Below are 18,073 nucleotides of genomic sequence, written 5' to 3' on the forward strand. Positions count from 1 at the left end.
CCTGGCATGTCCTGATTAAAGATATAAAATAGAAATTTAAAATATATAACATTAGGACAAAAAGGAATAATACAACAGTTATGGAAGAGATTAAACAGTTATGAAAGAGGACCGGCCTGTGGCTCACTCGGTAGAGTGCGGTGCTGATAACACCAAGGCCCCGGGTTCAGATCCCATATAGGGATGGCCGGTTCGCTCACTGGCTGAGCGTGGTGCTGACAACACCAAGACAAGGGTTAAGATCCCCTTACCGGTCATCTTTTTAAAAAAAAAAAAAAAAAAAAAAACAGTTATGAAAGAGATTCCACTTCTTGTGATGGCAAACCAGGTAATAGTAACCAACTGAGGACAATATAAAAAGCTGGATGAAATACCTGCTTTACTGCCTCAGAGAGCATTCTGGAAAAATTATGGAGCCAAGATCCAAGAAAGCAGAAACCCAAGGGATATTGAGTAGTATCTGGGGATGCTTCTTTCCTAAGATGTTTGGCAGTTACTGAAAAGACTGTTTAGAAGCTGAGAAGATTCTGACAGCTTAATGGAGCTTGAGAGACAATATTGGTGTCCAGAGCCCATTAAGGAAGGTTGAAGAAAGATAAATTCCCCCCACAAAGGAGGATTTATCCCCGTTCAAGTAAGTAGGAATTGAAAGTAGAGGCCATCTGAAGGACTAAAGCCTAAGTTTGAATCATCTCAATTTGCAAAATTGGTTTAGTAATTGCCAGCAACTGCAAACTAACCTAGCAAACAGCCAGAAGGTTATTGTATCCGTCAAGACCCAGCCAGGAGACAGAAACCACATCAGTAATTTGAACAGGAAAAGTTGTAAGTGTAAACCAGTAAAAAAGGCTAAAAGGATATTGAAATAACAGCAGCAGAAAGCAGCTACTCCCTCTAGAATGTAAGGAATATGAAAAAGGAAGTTACTTAGAAACTTGAAAACTCCTGGGGAGCTCTTTGGGGTCCATAGTCTTATGCCTGGGAGATATGTTACAGAGCTGAGCATTTCAAATATCTGCATGTGGTTACCCAACAGGATGGGCACATTTAAGGTAACAGTTATTTAGGAGAATGACAGTCATCTCTCAAATGGAATTTTGGCAAATGTTTTACTTTTGTGTCTGTGTCAACTTAGCAATGCCAGCCACAGTGCACAGATATTTGCTCAAACAGCAGTCTAAATGTCACTGTGAAGGTTATTTTTTTAGATGCGATTAACACTTAAATCAGTAGACGTTGAGTAAAGCAGACTGCCCTCCAATCAGTTGAAGGCCTTAAGAGCAAATATTGAGGTCTTCCAAGGAAGGAAGAATTCTGTCTTCAGACTGCCTTTGGACTTACGCTAAAACATCAGCTCTTCTCTGGGTCTCCAACCTGCTTGCCTGCCCTGCAGATTTTGGATTTGCCAGCCCCCACAGTCATGTGACTGAACCCTGACTAATATGCATGGTAAGATAATATTATCCAAACTTTATAGTCATACTGTAGTATGAGAAACCTGAGCAAAAATCATAAAACAATTAAAATGCAGTGTGAAAAATCAAGTAAGTCCTTCATGCATTTCTATTTCACATTGTTATTGCCTTTAAAAGCTTCTGCTTCTTAACCAAATTGTGGATGAACTCTACATGGACACTGCCCCCAAAATGTAACAGTATAGAATAACAAATAAAAATTTAGAAAATAGAAAGCCAGATTTTTCCTACTGCTTTCCTTGTCTCCAATAATTGAAAAGACAGGTGTGTGACTAAACAATTGAAGAGGCTCACATTAACAAGTAAGTGGATCCTCATTTTACATAAAGCCTAATTTCCCTTTAACAATTCTTTTAGCAGAATTCCTACTCTTCACCACTGGATATAAGAAGCTAATTAAATTAATTTTAGGATACATTTATTAAATGACTTCTGTGCTTAACCCTGGAGAATGTGCTGCAGCTATATAGAAATCAGGCTGCAAAGGAAGAATTCACACAAATTAGGAAGATTTCCACGATCCATGGCCAACTTCTCTTGAGCTGCATCAGAGACTAAATATCCACCCTGTGTCTGCTCTCAGGGAGCTAGTAGAAGGGCTCAAATGTACATATAGTCATGGCTGTTGACAAAAGAGAAGACGGAAGCAGTGTGCATAGTACAGTGGTTGAGTATGATGCAAATGATAAGATTACTGCCACCTCGCTTTGTGACCTCAGGCAATTTCTTTAATCTCTCTGAGCTTCAGTTTCTTCATTTCTAAAATGGGGATAATAACACAAGGGTTGCTAGGATGATATTGTGCAATGATGGAGATAAATCAATGAGCACAGTGCCTGGTACACAGCAAACGTTAAGCAATGTTTATTTACAGTCATGCTTTCTTTTTATTATTATCTATTGTTACAAACTAAGATTAGAGTGATGATGTTCCAGGAAAAGGGAACAATAAGAGCAGGGATTCAACTCTGTGAACACACAGGACACATGGAGTTACATAGTTCCCACTGGTCCTAGTGCTGGGTTCATGGAAGAGAATGCCAAGTGAGAGAGAAGGCTAGAAAGGTACCTGCCTTGAGAAGTGAATGTCATTCATCTAAAAAAGAAGTAATAATGAAGCAAATTATCAGTAAGGAGGGATGGAAGCCCCATGACATGCTTCAGTTCACAATGAAATGATTATTAATTGGCAATTATTAAGCCTTGGTATCTTTGATCTATAACTCAATAATTATGATTTTAGATTAAAAGCCAAGGTGGTTACAAAAAAGATTTGTACATTGAACCCTTAAGTGAATTATTAAAATGAGTTGAAATCCATTACAAATGTTAGTGCCTTTGGCTTAGTAATATAATTTATAACAATTATTAGCAATTTCCTTTCAACTCAATGCTTTCATAGCTGCCATTCAACATCTAGCCCCAAAGAAGCTAAATGAATAGTAACATCATCTTGCCACTGAGACTCTGCCACATACAAGTATATGCTCCAAAACATGTATGTAATTCAGCAAATTAATTCTTATGTATTTTCACACACACTATTCCACCTAACAATGTGTTAAAAGTAAAGATTTAATTTAAACTTCCTTATCAAAAGCATCCAAAAACTATCTGTTATCTTTCAGAAAGTATACTATGTCATCCAAATGCCCATTATTGTGGGAACTTCTACAGATTTACCCTCCTCCTTTTCAGCAAAAAGTTTTTCTTCAGCTTAAAGTATGAGGAAAAGGAAAGGAGAGAAGTGGATTTGGAGAAGAAAAGAAACTATGACTCCCAGAAAGAATAAACATTAGCCTGGATAATTAGTATGACTGTCACCTTTGCAGAGGTATTTAAGACTAAGTTTTGTTTTACCTGAGAATGTGATTTTATAATTCTGAGTAGACTTTTTTCTTTAGCACTTTAAAAATGCTGTTCCATTGTTTTCGGGCCTTCAAAGTTTCTGATGAGAAGTTTAACAGTCTTGAATTATTCCTTTGTACATAATGTGTCATTTTTCTCTTGAAAATTTTTCTTTTTATCTTTGGACGTCAGCAGTTTTGCCTAGGCATGGTTTTCTTTGTATTTATACTGCTTAGGGTTCACTGAGCTTCCTGAAAATGTAAATTTGTGTTTTTCATCAAATTTGAATATTTTTTGGACATTATTTCTTCAGACATTTTTGTTGTTGCCTACTCTCTCCCTATTCTCCTTCTAGGATGCCAATTATACATATATCAGGCTTTTTTGTATTGTCTGGAAGGTCCCTGATGCTTCATTCATTTACATTTTCAATCTTTTTTCTATGTGCTCTTCAGATTGGATCATTTCTACTAATCTACCTCCAAGTTCACTGACTTTTCCTCTAGTATACCCATTCTGCCATTAAGCCCATAAAGCAAAAATTTTATTTCAGACATTATATTTTCAATTCCAGAATTTTCATTTGATTCTTTTTTTATAGTTTCTACTTTTCTGGTCTTTTCATTCATTAGAAACCTATTTTTCTTGACTCACTGAGAATAGTTACAATAGTTGCTTTAAAATCCTTGTCTTTCAGTTCAACATTTTGGGTCATCTTACATTGATCTCTGCTGATTCCCTTTCTCTTGAGGATAGGTCACATTTTCCTGATTCTTCATATGTCACGTAATTTTGGAATGTATCTTGGACATTGTGCAAGTTATATTATGGAGACTCCGGATTCTGTTATATTCCTCTAATACTTAAATGGAGTATTAATATTTTTGTTATAGTAAACAGTTAACTTCATGGGAGCCAAACTGCAAAGTCTGTCTCTTGAGTGACATCTCAAAACCACACTTTAGTACTTTCACCTGCTGCCATGCCGTTTAGGGTCAGCCCTATGAAGGCATGGTTCAGGCACCCAACATTGGTTGTCTGTGGTATACAGGCAGCCCCACACAAAAATGAACTATTTTTAGTTCATTAGTTTAATTCATAACTCAGAATGCATTTCTTATACAAATAACTCTATTACCATAGGTGGTTATATTAACAACCATCAGAAGGTCATTTAACCAATTTGCACACAAATCCAGCTATAATTGCTTATTTACATAAAAAAAAGTAGAGAGTGGCTTGGTTTTCTTTTTTTCATATGATAAAACAACTGGAAAAATAACCTTCACATAGAATCACTTTTACTGTTAAGTTCTCCTAAGAAAATAAATGTGCCAATTTCCACTCTCCAAAATTCTATCATGGGACTTCTCTTTCTGGGTACAATGTAGACCAACTGAAGACATTTACTTCTGCATTAACAATAAGAAAATCCCAGGAAAATTAAAATCATACTATTCCATGAGGCTAGCATGGAAGAGCATGGATGCAATGAAGCTGTGATCGTCTCTCCACGTGGGCTCGCAGTGGTTGTCCCTTTCCATCAGTCACTCCCCATGAAATCTCCTCCTACCATAAATAGGTGTGATATATAATCAATAGAATATAACAAAATTAACCATATGTGGCTTTGAGACTAGGTCATAAAACACAGTTCCATGCTTTATAATTCCATCACTTTCTCTCTTAGGTGTTTATTATTTGACTTACAGTTATTTTTGTATATTGAGATAAATGTCTAAATTGTCTTCATCTTTCCCACAATTCCTAGCATGGTGCCAAATTGCTAGTTAAAGCTCAATAATGATTTGAAAAACAAACATATGATAAGAAGGAGCTAACTTTGTTCACATTTCCATGAATATCAAAGATAATTTTGTGAGACTTCAGAGATTTTTTGAAAGTGTGCAACCTTTGTTATTTGCTATTTTTATTCCTGTTTATAAGTTTTATACCCCATTCTCTCTATTCTCTCTCTGAGCTGTGAATTATATACACATATGAGACCTTTTTTTATATTGCCCCACTGGTCTCTAAAACTGTGTTCATTTTGCTCTGTTGTTGCTCTAATCCTCTCAGACTTAATCTAAAAGAGTACTGCAGTTGTTTCAGAGATAGTGCTGTAGAGCAGAAACTACTGTGTTCTTATATTCCAGGCATACATCTGGGCAGAAGCAACATATGATAGCAGGGGAGAGCCAAGTGGGCTGATCCTTCAGATCTCAGCTTAAATATCATCTCCCTAAAGAGAACTAGCACCAAGTTTGCTCAATTATTTACTGTTCATTTGGCTCCCTGGCTATTTTATAAGGTCCGTGAGGGCAGTTTCTGCATAGTTTTGCTCATTGCTGTATAGTCATTATCTAGACAGTGACTGAACAGAGTTGTTGCTCAATAAATGCTCATTCAATGAACAACTGAACCAAGGTTCTTGTTCAGAATCAGGAAGCACACTTTCTAGGCCTCAAATACATTCATGCCTTTTATATTAGATTTTTCTCAGAATCTTGTTCTGCCCCTTCCCCTCCTTTTCTCTAGGCTAAGGCCACTCTGACTCGGAATGGGGGAGTCCCTTTTCACATATTCAACAGAATAAAGAGACAGAAAAAAGGAGACCCTTAATTCTGTTGTCAAGGCTTCAGCAGTTACCATCTATTAAGATTCTGAATACATTTTGCCATAGAAATATTGTGTAAGTAAGTATAATTTTTGAGGTGCAAAACAGTTTAAGTGACCTTTTAATGAGCTGGCTTAGGAATATAATGACCGGAATTGTTCCTATAAAAAATGCATTATGAGTTTTGATTTAAACCAACAGACTAAGAATGCCTTTTGGATCACAGTCCATTTGTAAGTGGGACTGCTTATACCCCCAATACTACTAATATTAGAAAACTGGTTGTTTGATGTATGTGGGTTAGCAGCAAGAAGATTCTGAACATAAAGTGGGCATTCAACATATACTTCCTGGTTCATTCATTCATTGGTCATTCTCATGACAAATAGCAAGTGAGCACCTAGGTGAGTGAAAGAGACATGGTCCCTGCCTTCATGGAGCTTTTGACAGTGTATGAATTATTACTGACAATTTCTGAAATTTATCTGTGGATTTTGTTCACTTATGATAGTTCTGTGCCTACCATCCTCCTCTTTTTATTGATAATGATAAGTGTTTAATTCTTAGTAATCAGTCTGATTCACACAGACTGATCAGTTGTGATTATATAGTTGATATTAGCAGTTCATATCATATGGCAAAAATTCAGCTGGTAACTTACAGAGATGAAGCTAAGATATATGTCAATAACAGTTACATATTGTAACATGCTCACTGTAAGGGCCTGGCATGGGCTGGGGATCAAGGGCTGGGGGCTGCTAGGAAGATAGTGTGGATGAGTAACAATGAGTGGAAGCCATGAACAAGCTTCTCCTAAATTGTATGATCAAAGTAATGCAATTATGGTCAAAATCAAACACATTTTTTATCATATGTCTTCAGCTGATGAATTGGGTAATTTTTTGGACTCATGTTCAGGTAAACATAATTTGTTCTTCAAAAGAAAATCTGGTTGATAGTATCCTATTAATAATAATTTTCTTTATTTCTTTATTATTACTAACAAGAAACTTTAATTTAAAAAAATGTAGACTATTAGCTAATGATACGTCTATTTTTCCCTAACATTTATTATCTCAAAGATTTGAAGCTCTCATAAAATTCACTACCACTGCTACCAGATACCAAGTCAAAGGTTAAAAAGTATATCTCTATGCAGCACAAATAGAACTTTCTGGCAGTTAATAATCTCCATATCTAAACATCAAAGTAGAAAGCTCTTTATCGTCAATAAAAACTATTCCTTAATCGTGGTAGAGACTTAGATCACATTTCAGTGCAGTCTCTAAAGGTTTTGGTGAGAGAAAAAGTGCCTTCAGCTTTGCAGCTTGCTTGTGTCATTCTATGTATCAAGGTGATTGGGGACATTTTACTCACCACTTGGAAGAATTAGGCTGCATTAAAGATCCTTTAAGAACTCGTTAGGATTAACGACTGCATAGTATCATAGTCATGACATAATCAGTTGTAGAAAAATCACTAGGCTGAAAACTCTACCACACATTCTATTATCTCTGCTTCACAGAAGGTTCTGGAATACATCTCTCAGCTTGGATTTCATCAGCCTGTATAAGAAAGCCTAGGGCTTTCCTGAGATAACAACTGTACAACTTTTCCTAAGGGAAGGCCACTACTCCTAGGACTGCCCTCTCTAGAGCAAATGCAGCTCACTGTCCATCCCTGGAGCCATGCCAACGGGGAATGGCTGTCCTCTGCATATAAGCTTATTGTCATCCCTCTTCTTGACAAAACTACATAGAGTATGAGCCAGGTTATGCAGGATGTTGGGAATTAGAAGGGGAGAGTCAAACACGGTGGATAGGTAGTTTCAAAGGTGTTCCTTTGGCTGCTTTAGTGGGGAAACTAAGGCCAGTCAAAAGTGGGTTCTGGTAGTCAAGTGGTCCTATCTTAACTCCAGACCACTTTGGAAACACTTTAAGGTGGTTCTGTCCCAGTGTTATGAAAGCAGCAGCTGAAACCATCTTTCTAGAAGCCTGACAGAGAAGCAGATTATTGCTGCTCTGAAAACAAAAGCCTGTCACTTCCCATTAACTGAAATATCCATTTTAGTGGCTAGAATCACAATTTGTATTGAAGAACTATTTCAAATGTTGAGTTCTAAACATTCCCAATTAGTAAAATCCTAGATACTAGGGCCGTTACTGTAGTAAAGTTGTCATTGCAATGGAGTTCAAAGAAAACCTTTTAAATTAATGCTGGTTCCTCCATTCCCTGTGACTGGAACCACTGAATTTATAATAATACATGTGGCAATGTATACATATATCAAATCATCACATTGTACACATTAAATATATATAATTTAAAAAAATATATATATAATTTTATATGTTAATTACTACTCAGTAAAGCTGGGGAAAAAATAAAGTTGTTTACTTCCATAGCAAAACAAAAAAGGTACATGTGGATTCATTTTTCTTCTGACTGAAAGACAATAAACAACTTACTGACTGAACACATTGCTTATGAATTAAACCCAACATGCAATACTCTACATTGCTTACCCAACATTCATCACTCTTAAGGATATTTGGCTTACTATTTTAAGGTCAAAGACAAAACTGAGCATAATTATCAAAAGTAGTCCACCTCTTTTTGAGTCCAAAATGTGAAGTCCGCCTTACCCACTGCACCCGATGACTTTATTGTACAGGTAAGATGGCAAGCCTTTCAGGTGAATGTTGTTATCCACATACACATATTGGAGTTCTCGAGATCTCCCTAAATCTGGATTAGAAAGAAAAGTGCTATCATTCCTGTAAATAGGCACCATTATAATGTGAAATATAAAATTTAATACATAATATTAGAAATACTCAAAAATGTCTATCCTGGAAGAAACAATGTTGTAGGTTTAACTCTGAGTGTGAAATTATGTCGGCTGCAATATTAGATTCCGCATCAGAAAACATGAGTGTAGAAAAATTACTTAACTAATCTAGACCTTGATTTCTTAAAGTGTAAAATGAGATAAGTAGGACTAGAAAAACATTAAATTTCCTTCCCACATAAAAATTCTATGATGTTTTACAGACTATTTCAACTTAAGTTTGCTGTGGATCATTTATTTTCATTTTTCCCCACAGAAAATGTTACACAGAGTAAGCTGACAGGTATAGTTCGCCTCTTGACAAAGATTCTTTGCTTGGCCAAACTTTAGACAGACTCCTGAAACTTCTCCTAGGCTCATCTGTGTATTTTCTTGTATAGTCCAGCTTTAGCAAAGAACCTTGCTAAGTGAGTTTAGCAAGAACTCCACACCCTCAATATCTGATCAGATTCTTCATCCTTCACTATTCCCTAGGTGATGTTTGATCACCCTGGCCTGTCTGCTGTTAGGACAGTTTGGCCAGAATCTCTCCTTACTCCTGATGTTTCCTCTTAGAGATCTATCCACTGACCCCCACCCTGCTCCTTGACTATAAATTTCCACTTGCCCATGCTGTGGTCAGAGTTGGCTCAATCTCTTTCCCCCACTGCAAGACCCCATTGCAGTGGTCCCTGTACCTACAGTGATGGTCCTGAATAAAGTCAGTCTTACAGTGCTGTAACAAGTGCCATTGAATAATTTTTTTTAACACCCTATATCAAGTCCCTTGACATAGGAAAATCCTTGGCAGAAAGATGGAAGGTGGGTGAGGGAGGGCTAGGGATCAGCGTCTGGCTGTGCTGGGGTCTAAGGAGCCAGGCAGATGTGGGAATGGACAGAACTGCCCCATGGCTGCAGGGTGAGAAAGAAGTGAAGCAGAACACAAATCCTAGTCCCCAGTGAGGTGAGAAGTGGAGTAAACAAGCCCTGTGGGGCAGTGAGCAGGGGCTAGAACGGGTATGTACCTGGAATGGAAGAATGAGAAAGGGGACCCGAAAAGAAGGGTCTACAACAGGAACAGGAACACAAGAGGCAGAAGTCAGATTATTTCCCATTATAGAAATAGCAGGGCAATGGGGGCAGCAAAGACTGGAAGAGGATTCAGTGAGGAAATAAGGCTCAGCTCAGAGTACCGAGGGCGATCTCCAGCCAGTACAGCAGCAGGGACACTTCCAAGTGTGCAGCCATCCCTTCCTTCCCAGAAGCCCAGGAATGTTCCACTAGTCTTCTTTCTTCTCCTAGCACTCACTGAGTAGGGCTATATTTGTCTTTATAGTCATAGAGTCACACAACAGAGCTTCAGGAGCCATGCTAGCCCTCTCCTCCCTAAAGTGAGAACATCATCTTTGAAAGGTTTCCTAGGGTTCTGCTTGTGGAAACAGGAAATAGGTCTAAGGAGATCTTTCTTCAGTTTAGGAAAGACAAAGGCTCAGATAGCTAAATTAGGAAGTTCTAAGATTCATTTACATTTCAAAAGATAACCCATTTACCCATTAAGGACCTTTTAGGCAGTGTGCTAGGCCTTGGGGATATAGATATGAATACTGCATTAATAGATGTGAACACAGACATGAAAAATGATAACTGTAATACAATATGATCACTGCTAGTAGAGAGGCCTGTGTGAAGTCTTATGGCTCACAGATGGGTTCTGGACAATTTGATACAGAATTAACTGAAATTCTTCTGTAAGGAAGAGTTGTCGCTTCTCTCCCATTTATTTGTTTAATTTTTATGTTAGTCTGGATTCATGAATATTTATTTTTTGTAAGGGGTAAAAACCCAATACCATTATAATTTATTTTTGTTGGTCAAAATATTTCAGTTTTGGTAATTAGAAGCAATTGTGCAATTTTGAGTTGACGCTTATGTTCTTTCAACAATTCTTCATCCTTTTTTGAGCACTTCTGGACATTCTGGCACCAGGAGATATTTCAGGCTCAGAAATAAATTTAACTAAGGAGATGAAAGATTTATACACTGAAAACTACAGAACACTGATGAAAGAAACTAAAGAAGACACAAATATTCAGTGTTCATGGGTGGGAAGAGTTAATATTGTTAAAATGTCCATACTACATACTATAATACACAGGTTTAATGCAATCTCTATCAAAATTCTGACAGCATTCTTCACAGAAATAGAAAAAGCAATCTTAAAATTCATGAGGAACCACAAATAAAACCAAGTAGCCAAAGCAATACTGAGAAAGAAAAACAAAGTTGGAGGCATCATACTTCCTGACTTAAAATTATATTACAAAGCAATAGTAATCAAAACAGCATTACGGTGGCATAAAAACAGACTCATAGACCAATGGAACAGAATACAGAGCCTGGAAATAAATCCAAACATATATGGTCAACTAATTTTTCACAAGTGCATCAAGAGAACACAATGGGGAATGGATAGTCTCTTCAATAAATGGTGCTGGAAAAACTGGATTTCCACATCCAAAAGATGAAATTGGACTCTTATCTTACACCATACACAAAAATTAACTCAAAATGGATAAAAGACCTAAATGTAAGACCTGAAACCATAAAACTCCTAGAAGAGAACATAGGAGGAAAGCTCCTTGACACTGGCCTTGGCAATGATTTTTTGGATATCATGCCAAAGGCTCAGACTCCAAAAACAAAAATAAATAAATGGGACTACATCAAACTAAAAGCTTCTGCACAGCAAAGAAAACAGTCAACAAAATGAAAAAGGCAGCCTATGGAGTGAGAAAAAAATAATCGAATACCACATATCTGATAAGGAGTTAATATCCAAAATCTATAAAGAACTCTTACAACTCAATAAAAGAAAAACAAATAACCCAATTTTAAAATGGGCAAAGCACCTAACAAACATTTCTCCAAAGAAGATATAAAAATAGCCAACAGATGTATGAAAAAGGTGCTCAACACTATTAATGATAAGGAAAATTCAAATTAAAACCACTATGACATATTACCGCATACCTGTGAGGACAGCAATTATCAAAATGACAAGAGATAACAAATATTGGCAAGGGTATGGAGAAAAGGGAACCCTACCTAGTACACTGTTGGTGGGAATGTAGAATGGTATGGCCACTGTGGAAAACAGCATGGAAATTCCTAAAGAAATTAAAAATAGAATTACCATATGACCCAGCAATCCCTCTTCTGGGTATATACCCAAAGGAGATGAAATCATCACCCCATAAAGGAATCTACACACCCATGTTCACTGCAGCATTATTCACAATATCCAGGATTAAGAAAAAACCTAAATGCCCATCAACAGGTGAATGGATAAAGAAAAATATATATACACACACATATATACATACACACAATGGAATATTATTCAGCCTTAAAAAGAAAGGAGATCCTGCCATTTGCCACAACATGGACGGACCTGAAGGACATTATGCTAAGTGAAATAAGCTAGACACAGAAAGAAAAATATTGTATGATCACATATATATGGAGTATTTTTTAAAAATAGCTTAAATAAAGAGACAGATAATGAAACAGTAGTTACCATGGGGGACGAGGGAAATTGGGCCACGTAGGTCAAAAGATATAAAATAGAAGATATGTGAACAATGAACAACTCTGGAGATCTAATGTAAAATATGAGGACTAAAGTTAATAAAATTGTATTGTATTAGAGATTTTTGTTAAATAAGATTTTATCTGCTCTTGTCCCAAAAACGTAACTATGTGAGATGACAGATATGTTAATCTGCTTCACTATGGTAACCATATTACAATCTATATGTATCCCATAACATCACATTGTAAACCTCAAATACATACTGTAAGATGTATTTTTAAAATTATATAAAACCTTCTGCAATGGAAAATAACACTGCTCTGGACAGAAATCATACAGTCTGAAAAGGAAAAAATGTGTACCCCATATACAGGTTTTTATGTATTCTTTAATTGGTAATGGTTTTAATGAAAATATTTTTGGTGAGTTTGCTTCTATTAAAGACAGAAAAGTAAACTTATAATAAGTTCTACCTTTGGTATAAATAAAATATTTAAACTTAGGATGGTGTAAAGTTTTAATATGCCTACTTTCAATTTTTGATATTTTTCAAGTACTTTAATGCTCTAAAAAAAATTAATGTTCTAGAAAAAAAATCATGGGAGTGCAGTTTTCCTTTTGCCTGAGGCCCCAAATGTCTCAACACGGCACTGCCAGATCTTGTCTTCAATCAAAATTTTAATATTTTGTTTGCCACAGATTTCTCTGCATTAATTTGTATCTCTGAAACTATTGTATTAAAATATGATTTATCTTAAGAAAATAATAAAAGAGAGCACTAATACAGAAGAGGTGTGTCACTGAAAAATTAGCACACTATGGGGGGTGGGCGATAAAAAGGCCAAGTGTCTATTCTTTCACCTACTATCCATGTGAGTGAGCAAAGCCTCAGTTTGTGTATATGTTAAACGGCCTAACAGTATGTGGTCCTTCAACCTTATCTGGTTGCAAGGATTTCTGAATGTGAAAGAAATCTGTGAAATTTAAATCACTATGTTTTTTAAGCACCAGGATATAGAATTACCAAAATGTTGTATACTTCTACTTTAGTAAACATATATAGACATATAAAACATAGATGGGAAAAATATAAACACCAGAATCCATTTGCAACGCAAAAGGCCTCAAAATTATACTAAGAATTCCTATTTTGAATTTCTTTGCTACTTCCCTGATATGCATATGAATGCTTCAATCACAAACAGAAATTTGCAGACTAAATGCATATAGAAAACTTAGGAATACATTTTTTAAAAATGAAACTGCATTGATAAAATGCAAATGATCTCTGGTCTCAGGTTTGCCTTTCAAAGCCCCTATGGGGCTCAAGGAAAGATTCCTTACTGGGATTTCTGCAGTAGGAAAGGAGGGGTAGCATGCTAATAAAAAGAACAAGAGCACAGTCTGGGAGTCAGACAACCTGGGTCTGAATGCTCATTCTACTTACAAGGTGTGTGGCCTTAGTTTACTCATCTGTATAATGAAAAAAATAATGTCCCTTTAGTGAGAATTACTAACAAAGTTTATAAGCTATCAAGCAGAATTCTTGGCACACAGCCTTCTCCAATACATGGCAGTTACAGTAATATATTTGGAAGTGCAGCCTACAGTAGAAGGCCAATTAAGAGAGAATTCTCTTTGGCATGCAGCAAATGGTACTAGCACTTTTCTATTCTTTAATTGCACAGAAAAGAGTTATAGGTAACAGCTTCTAGAGTCAGTGATTTATCCCCTCAAGCCAAGGACACAAAATGGGACATGACAGAGGAAGCATCTCTCTCCTCTAATACATTGCAAAAGAGCCTGCACACATTAAATGAAGTGACACACAAAGATCATATTACAAAGTTAAATGAAAGTTGACACTTGCTACGTACATAGTTTAGTCTTCTTTCCCATCCTAGTTTTATAGGAAAAAAATGAAGAGTCAATGATTTAAAAGTACTACGTGGTTTGGATCTTATTTTAGGTTTTCAATATTCTACAGAATTTGGTTTGCACTTCCTCCTGACCACTTTGTCTGGTGAATGTAATAATTTTTTGTGTACGTTCATAATGGTATGAACCATTTCATGTTAAAGCTAAAGAAAACCAGTATCAACTGTGTTCAAATCTGTTACATTAGCCAGTATAATGCCATATCACCATGAGTATTTAATACAGGCACTTAAACCTTCCAAATAACACGATCTGATACATAGAGTGGCAAAAGGCAGCACTGAAATTACATGATGCAGCGGGCTTTACAGTCAGAACTGAGTCTGAATCCTGACTCTCCTTACTAACTGCTTCCTGACACGAGGAGAAACAAAACGCTCTGAGGCTGTTTCCTCTGCTGTAAAATGGGGATAATAATAACTATCTCATAGACATGTTATGGAGATTAAACAATGTACAAGGTACATTAAACAGTTCACGGAAAAACAGAATTAGAAGATAGTACAAATCCTTCCATGAACTGTTTGACGTTCCCTCGTATATAGTGCCAAGCTTGATTCCTTGCAAAATAAGTGGTGCTCAATATACCTCCCTCTTCTGAATATAAAGAGAAGATCACCAAACAGAGTGCAGAATTGCGAAGAGAACCAGGCAGCTCTGTTGTTTTAGCTGACACAGCACAGCCTGCTGGTGAGGCTGAGACACTTAACTCTGGGCAAGGTCACAGGCTGCAGGCGGTGCTGTGACAGCCTCAGGGGAGCATGCTCTCAATCAGAGAGCAGTCTGCTGGCAAAAAACCCAAGCACAATGGAATAGCATTTTTAATCATAATGAGGCTGAAATATGAGTATTTTCTGCATGAAAAAGCATTGAGATATTTCTTATATTCTTAAAACAGAAAATCTACACTCAATAATTAACTTTGAGAGAGATCATTCATCTGCTAGCTAATAAGGTAGTTTGTTTCCATCTATTCACTTTAATGCACTAATATCTTTCAATAAATATATTATGCAGTAAATTTTTTTGAAGTTCTTGTGCAAAAATGCTCAGTACTTAAAATGTATAAAGCAAGGAAGTTGTCTATCTGCATAGATGCAAAATCCATAAAGAACTTTTTCATGTGGCCTTTTAAAGTACTATACTGTGTCTAAAATATTTCTTGTTTTTTCTTCCAGACTCACAGATCAAAGTTTGTTACTTAAGAAATTAGCAAAACTAGGAGTCCTGCAGAACTCCAGTTCCTTTTTTTCCCTCAACTTCAAGGTTCTGGCATATATAGTCCACATGGCTGAAGACAGAACAAAATCTCTGGTGTGTTTAGGCTACTGCTCTTCTAACCATACTCTAAAAGCAAGCATGGAGTGATAGCACAGGCCAGAACAGGGTAAAATCTGAGTTTACTGCACACTGGCCGGTATGAGACTTATTTTATCAAAAGGTGAATAATGTGTTCTCTTCAACAAAATGATGGGGCAATAGAAATCCACAACATTAAAGCAATAGACCAAAATAGGTTGTTTGGAATGCTCTATCAATGTTAAACCAAATATCATCATTCAATAAGTCAGAGATATTATTTGTCATAATTACAACATTTCTAATTACTATAAAATGTGAGTTTCTTCACAATAAATTCAGATTAATTTACGGTGTATTCCACAGTAATTTTTAAAACTAATGTAAATTACATACATGACGCTTTTTACAGAGAACACTTCAACCTCTTTTTCAGAACAGTGAACTTTAAGTGCTACCTTCTTAACACACACAGACATGTATACATAGAATCTTTTAAATCGTATAGACTCTTTTAAATCATTTACATAGTCATAGTGTTTCCGATCTATTCAGCTGTTACAAAGTAAGATTTCACAGTGAATTATAAATTAATAAGACACTTTATACACAGCCGATAATCAACAACTGTTAAATTAAAATAAATTGATTTTAATGAATTTGAATGACTGAAGGCTTCCTTTGCTATTGGTTTAAATATTTACGCTTCAACACCTCTATTTCTGTTGCATAGTTGAGGTAACAAAGAAATAGTAATAAGCAATGAGCCAAGCACTGTGCTAGATGTTTGGGATACAAAAATGAAGATACATAGTCCCTACCCTTTCTTACAGTCTGGTGAAAGAATAAAAATAGTGCCTTTGATTGAGTGCTTATATAGCATTTATGAGTGACGTGAGTTTTAAGTGGCTCTTATTTAATCCTCACAATCATGCTACGAGGTAGATGTTAACACTACTGAGACTCAGACAGATTAAATATCCTTCCTACGGTCACCATCACACAGTCATTAAACGGTAGAGCTGGGACTTAAAAGTATGTCTGCCTGCTTCACCATGATATGAGTTAGCCTCCCCCAACACATCATTACATTATAAGCAGGGCACTCCAACCTAAGGGACAGAGTGGGACTATCTAGCAGGGTCCACAGGCACTGGGGGTACAAGAGGGCTGGCACCGTGCCAAGGCACAAGATGAGATGTCAGAACTGGGTCCTGAATGAGACATTGTCAAGGAGACAAGTGATGAGCAAACATATCTCTTTGCTTCCTTAAAGACATGAGAAAACTGGTGGGCTAATTCTGATTTGCAGATTTAGGGCAGAAATACCAAGAATTGCTTGAGAGAAGCTCCTAGAGAAGGAGACTTCACACTGGTTGTCCAGCATGGGCTTGGGAAACACAATAGCACCATGACAGCCAGCACCGGGAGCAAAATGTCTTCACACTGTGTTGCACCTTGAATGTCTGTTTTTTTGTTTTGTTTTGAACTTAAGAACTTTACTGGAAACTATGACTGATGGAAACTCCAGCTTCTTGTTTTTAAGTCAATTGACATCTTCCAGACTTCGCTAGTACTGCACATTCTCACCACTATTTAAAAAGCTATAAGTTCCAGAACCAGAATTACAAAAAAACTTTGCTGGTGAACATGCTGCTCATGGTTCTTGCCCTCATACTACTTATTTTCCTAAACTTCACATCTGTACCTTTTTAGTGAGAAGCAGTTCTTTCTTTGTAATTGATTTTTGGGAGAACAGAGCTCATTCTCTTCATATTAATCACTTCCCACCCCCAAATCTTACCCCCAAACTTAGAGAAAAACACACATTTGCCCATTTAAAGCTCACCTAATCTAGGTGCGTGTTCCTCTTGACACATTAGCATAGGAAGTCACTGTCTGACCCATACTCCACAATCCTGTTAACTCCCTAAGAAAACCTATGGTAAGATCAAAAGCTTTATGCAATAAAAGTAAAATAAAGCACTGTCATAAGACAGTGGGAAAGGCTCAGATAAGTAGACAGCACAAGATAATTTTTGTTACAAATACTTACAAAAAGACAGAGCTTAAAAAGGAACACTGAACATCCATTTTCTTAAAGAAATTTGCATTCCAGAGCTGTAACTTTACCCCTGAAACAAGATCTGTATGGATTTTAATTAATACACTAATTCTCTACCATTTCTTCCCACTAACTAGTTTTTGAACCTTGTTTTCAAGACTTTATCTCCTTTCTCATTATGCCTTTGATTACAGATCTGTCCAAGAATTCCTACAGAACACAATTTTAGTTGCATGTTTGGGTCCCCCTTTCGAAAGCAGCTATCATACCTTCTACACAATCATAGGACTAACTCCAACTTCTGGGACTTCTTGTTTATACTAGAACTTTCAGCACTGAAACTTATTTAAGGCATGAACTTTGCAAACGAGTCCCATTAAACAATGACCTCAAAGCAGTAGTTCTTCAA

The 18,073-nt window shown here is 36.5% G+C and overlaps 1 protein-coding gene across 8 annotated transcripts in view; it reads right to left on the reverse strand.

The window, feature by feature from the left end:
• The window catches only part of LRRC28 (leucine rich repeat containing 28), a 145,423-nt gene that overhangs the window by 24,461 nt on the left and 102,889 nt on the right, over positions 1 to 18,073 (reverse strand). For 5 of the 8 annotated variants that reach the window (XM_063089273.1, XM_063089268.1, XM_063089271.1 and 2 more), the window contains 2 exons: positions 11,876 to 11,938; positions 8,586 to 8,688 (listed from right to left, as the gene is read on the reverse strand). In XM_063089273.1, the coding sequence (XP_062945343.1) occupies positions 8,586 to 8,688; positions 11,876 to 11,938 (166 nt within the window). The remainder of the gene's footprint in view (positions 1 to 8,585; positions 8,689 to 11,875; positions 11,939 to 18,073) is intronic. The other 3 variants (XM_063089275.1, XM_063089276.1, XM_063089272.1) reach the window with 1 other exon arrangement.

The sequence above is a fragment of the Cynocephalus volans genome, chromosome 3 (genome assembly GCF_027409185.1).
Source record: "Cynocephalus volans isolate mCynVol1 chromosome 3, mCynVol1.pri, whole genome shotgun sequence".
Taxonomy (NCBI): Eukaryota; Metazoa; Chordata; class Mammalia; order Dermoptera; family Cynocephalidae; genus Cynocephalus; species Cynocephalus volans.